At 35.9% G+C, this 5,236-nt stretch overlaps 1 protein-coding gene across 1 annotated transcript; it reads left to right on the top strand.

Moving 5' to 3' along the window:
- The first annotated feature begins 1,622 nt into the window (after positions 1 to 1,622).
- On the top strand, positions 1,623 to 5,190 carry LOC106939626 (CD276 antigen-like). Its single transcript, XM_015022089.1, has 5 exons — positions 1,623 to 1,811; positions 3,221 to 3,538; positions 3,614 to 3,877; positions 4,222 to 4,336; positions 4,946 to 5,190. The coding sequence occupies exons 1-5, from the start codon at positions 1,685 to 1,687 to the stop codon at positions 5,187 to 5,189; spliced, it is 1,068 nt and encodes a 355-aa protein (XP_014877575.1). The 5' UTR covers positions 1,623 to 1,684; the 3' UTR covers position 5,190.
- The last annotated feature ends 46 nt before the right edge of the window (positions 5,191 to 5,236 follow it).

Genomic DNA, 5,236 nt, shown 5'->3' with positions numbered 1-5,236 from the left:
CACAGTTTAGGGACCATTTTCATAATTAGTCCCTGCAGAGAGATCGTACTGAGGTGGTTGTTTTCCTCAGCAGGAACAGCAAAGCTGTTCAGAGTTGATAGAGAGACGGATGGAGACACATGTGGAAGAAAGTGGAGAAGAAGAGAAAAACCCAAACATAACATCCATTTTCTTTGACAGTTAACTCATCAGGGTCATGAGGGGAGCTGGAGCCGACCTCCAGATGTCAACAGGCGAGAGGCGGGGTCACCTGGACAGGTCACCCTGGACAGGTTAACCTGGACAGATCAACCTGGACCAGTCAACCTGGACCGGTCAACATGGACCAGTTAACCTGGACAGGTCACCCTGGACAGGTCAACATGGACAGGTCAACCTGGACCGGTCAACCTGGACCAGTTAACCTGGACAGGTTAACCTGCACAGGTTAACCTGGACAGGTCACCCTGGACAGGTCAACCTGGACCGGTCAACCTGGACAGGTGAACCTGGACAGATCAACCTGGGCCGGTCAACCTGGACCGGTCAACATGGACAGGTCACCCTGGACAGGTCAACCTGGACAGGTCACCCTGGACAGATCAACCTGGACAGGTCAATCTGGACAGGTTAACCTGGACAGGTCAACATGGACAGGTCAACCTGGACAGGTCAACCTGTCCAGGTTAACCTGGACCGGTCACCCATCCATCACAGACCTAAACATTTCAGCAAAACTCAAACATGAGGCAGAATGTTCTTCCCATCCTCCACAGTGACATGTGGTAGTGGCAGCATCATGCTCTTCACTGAGTTTAAGGGAATAAAAATGGAGCTAAATCAGGACAGTCCTGGAGGAAATGATCAAACAATGTAAGATTAGGGTGGAGTAGCCAGTAGTCAACTGGTTGGAAAAACAAGACCAGTACTTAGTGAAGTTGCTCCTGTTCAGGAGGAAAACATAACTAAACAAATATAGAACCAAATGTTTCATCTACTGAGAGTCAAAGTGAAACTATTAGCAGCTGATGACGCCTCCAGGAAAGAATTAAAGTCACAGCCAGCTGGTTGGGTGGGGCTGTTTCTACAGAAACATAAAACAGAGGCAGCATATGATTGTTAGAAGAAATAGTTGCAGCATAAGTGGAGAGCAGTAGGAGAAAGTAGCAGAGACAGTAAAAATGTTCCATCACTATCCAACATTATTAATAAATATAAGTTTCCTTTAGGCATCAGTGAGGTTCCTCTCTGCTCCACAATAAGGATATAATTAATTCTTAGATGTAGTTTCATGTTCATAGTTTGAAACAGTTCATATTTTACATGTTAATCTAGTTTTTTATAAGCTGTTTGGATTTTTAAGTAAACAATAGAAAATTTTCTGTCTTTGTGAAACTGATTCTTTTCTCATGGATGTCAAGAAGTAACTTGAACAGAAGCAAAAGGTTTTATCATGATAAGGAGAGCAGTAGGTGAATGTTTAAGACTTTCAGCAGTCGCCTGATTGGTTAGAAGTTTATTTTGACTAAAACTTCAACTTCCTGATGTTTTCTTCAGGAGTAACAAGTCTGCTGTACTTAACAAGACTTCATGGAATGTGGTTCTGCTACGTTCTGCACGTCTTTGTGAATCATCAGGTTTCAGCCACCAACTCCCTGTGAGCATTTCTTATATTCGGATCAGTGAACAGCTGATCAACAACAACATGGCAGAGACATTTTACTTTAAAACATTTTACTTTATAACATTTTACTTTAAAACATTTTACTGTAAAACATTTTACTGTAAAACATTTCTGTTCATGTTTTTTCTTCTGTCTGTTTCTGCATCAGGTGAGTTAAACATTTATTGTTCTTTGTTGGTTTGCTGTGATTTTCTTCTGGTTTTCAACCTGATGAACAAAAACCAGGAAACAGAATCACTGATGATGTTTCATGAAACATCATTATTATATTAGTATAAAATAATGAGATTACTGAAGAAGGATTTATTTCTATATTAAAAAATAAAATCTTTGCTTTATAAAGAAAACCTGATTAATTTCAGAATACAGACTAAATAACGACGTTGTGCTGGAAGTTTGAATCTGATTTTCATTTAGCTGCTCATATTAAGGACAAAATAAATATCTAGATTTTTCTGCCCTGCTAGTTTAAATTAAACTGTATTAAATATATTTAACACTTCATGTGATTATGTTTTATTTCTAATTCTAATCTAATTCATCCAAACTGACATAAAACCTTCACTCTGTGTAAACTTGGGTGTGTTCAGTATATTTTTTCCTTTTTTAATAAATATAGTTTATTTTTCTTTTGATTTCTTATTTTTTTAATTAACACTGAAAATGGGGAACAGATGTGAGGCTTTTTTCATAATTATTTATATATAATTTTATAACCAGATAAAGATGAAAACATTTATACATTAAAACCTTTAAACTTTATACTTTCACTTTAAGCAGAAAAAGGCCAAATATTTTTCATTTTGGCTAAAAGTCATGAAGTAAAATCAAACTATGGATTCAGAATGATCCATTTATAAATGTGTCATTACTTCCTTCAGATCTTTAGCATTAAAATAAAAGATTAAACTCTGAGCTCTCAGTGAAATCTTATCCAACACGACTGAAGACATTTTGTCTTTCTAAATATCTGAACCAACAGAACCAGTTTCCTTACATTCATCTAAACTCACAGCTCTACAAACTTCCTGTTTGGAAAAGTAGTTTAACGTTTTACCTTTAAAATTAAATCCTGTTTTCTGATTATTTAAATCATCTAAACTTATTCCAGTTTGTAATCTTGAAAATGTTCTTAAATATTTCATTAAATTAATGTTTCTTTATAATTCACAATGTGGTGGATTGATGATTTTTTGTTTGAGTTCATTTTGTTAGTTTTGTCTCAAATTCACTGAGAGCTTTTATTAGTGAAATATAAAACCAAACAATGTATCACATGTGTATCGGTTACAGTCGTATATTTTAGACTTCGGTTTAACTTTCCCTCGATCTTCATTTGGACTTTAATAACAAAGTCATTTATTTCCTCACAATGTCCATCATTTTCCCATTTAGACCAAAACAGATCAACAAAACCCAAAACCACACATTTACAGTATGAACAGCCTGGACTGACTGAACGAGAAGCATCTTAGTTATTTAATGATTATGAAGCTGATTTGGACAGAAAAACCTAAACATGAAATCTGAAGTTAAAATATTTCCTTCCTGCTGCAGATCCAGAGGTTTCCTGTGTTTTCAGACAGAGCTGCTTGTTGCCCTGTCAGATCCAGCTTGGCTCTGATCCACTCATCCACTGGTACCAAGTGTCAGCTGGAGATCTTCTGGTTCACTCCTACTATCACAACAAAGACCAGCTGGGTAAGCAGAACCAGAACTTTAAGAACCGGACGTCACTGATCCTGGATCAGATCTCCACAGGAAACGCCTCCCTGCTGCTGAAGGAGGTGAAGATCCAGGATGAGGGAAGATATAAATGTTACACCAGCACCAGCACAGGATATAAAGAATCATTTATAAACCTGCAGACAGAAGGTAGAACTGAGTTAATATCTATTTAACATCTATTTCAGCTGATTTTCTTTGTTTTTGATGCATTTTCTCCTGCAGCTCCAGTCTCTGACATCAGGATCCATCAGGATGGAAACAGGATCACCTGCAGCTCAGAGGGGATCTACCCTCAACCTGAACTCACCTGGTCCACTGAGCCTCCATCCAACACGACTCTGAATGAAACTACCAGGATCCAGAAAACTGAAGATCAGCTTTACAACATCAGCAGCTCTCTGACGGGTCCAGATGGTCCAGATCTGACCTACAGCTGCAGCATCAGAACCAGGAGGAACCAGAAGACAGAAACTTTTATAAAACCAGGTGAGAAAACTGGAGAACAACTACTGATGTTTGTTTAAATTTATATCATCGTTATTTTCAGAAGAAGATTAAATCTTTATTTTCTCCTCTCTGATGGTAAAAACTGTAGAGAATGAGGCGAAGCAATAAGTTTTATCTCCCAACTTTACAGATCTAGAAACAGAAACAACTAAATCAGAAAACAAAACCATTTTCTTCAGATACATAATTGATGACATTCCTTTACCTTTTATATAATAAATATTATTTTCTCATCTGTGAAACAGCCTAATAACCTCTCTGTCCTGCTGCTGTTTGGCTAAATCACACAGTAACATTAAACTTTTCCATCTCTTTTTATGCAGAATCTGTGCAGAAAGATGAAGATTTACCCTGGTGGCTGATTGGTGGTTTGATTGCAGCAGCAGTGGCAGTAATAATAATCATAGGAGTGACAGTCTGGTATAAATGTAAAAAAAGGTAAAACTACTTCCTATGTTCTGTTTTAAATTTACTGCTGTTGTTCTCTGAACTGAATATTTCTATTGTCCTAAACAAAACAAGCCATTTATTCATTTTCTGTCTGATTTATTATTTCATTTGACTGAAAAGTAAAAAGAGTAAAAATGGAACAAAATCAGCATCAGATGGAAATCAACAAGGCCCAGAGAAAGTAAACAATCAAAACTCTCAGTGTTGTGGATAAAATACTTTTTAAATGCTTAAAGTGAATATTTGTCACTTTACTGACTGAAAACTGACATTATACATTTTACTATCAAGTGAAAATCATGTCTTGATTCATCTTAGTTCATTTTCTCCCAAAGATTTTCTGCAAGAACAAAGAAAAGTTTTATTTTCTGTCATAACAAGATCAGGACTGTTTAAAGGAAAACAAACATAATTTAAACTCCTTTAAACTCACAATGCAAATTAAAATATATATTTAAAAAGAACTTATTCAGATAATGATCATGGTGATGGGGTGAATATTTAAGGTAATAATCATCATTTTTATTTGGTCTTTAGAAATATGACTTTGTTCTAAAGAAAACAAGTTAATATGAACTAAACTGTGTGTGCCTAAAGGAAGAGAAAGGAGAGAAAAACAACTGGAAACAAGAAAACAAGAGAAGAAAACACAACAATGATCCAGAACATGAAGAATCAACTGAACACAAAACGACACAGAACTGAAGTTCATGACAGCAGAGAGCTGGACGATGATGAAACTTTGATGAACTTCAAGAACTTCATTTGGAGGAAAAGAGATAAAAACTGTAAATTAAGATCATTATTTCATGTTGAAGTGATTTATTATTTTCTATCTTGAAAATATATATATATATATATATATATATATATATATATATATATTTT

This window comes from Poecilia latipinna, unplaced genomic scaffold (assembly GCF_001443285.1).
Source record: "Poecilia latipinna isolate Pla-1442-1.1 unplaced genomic scaffold, P_latipinna-1.0 Scaffold2931, whole genome shotgun sequence".
NCBI lineage: Eukaryota > Metazoa > Chordata > Actinopteri > Cyprinodontiformes > Poeciliidae > Poecilia > Poecilia latipinna.
This window is presented reverse-complemented; position numbering and strand designations above follow the sequence as displayed.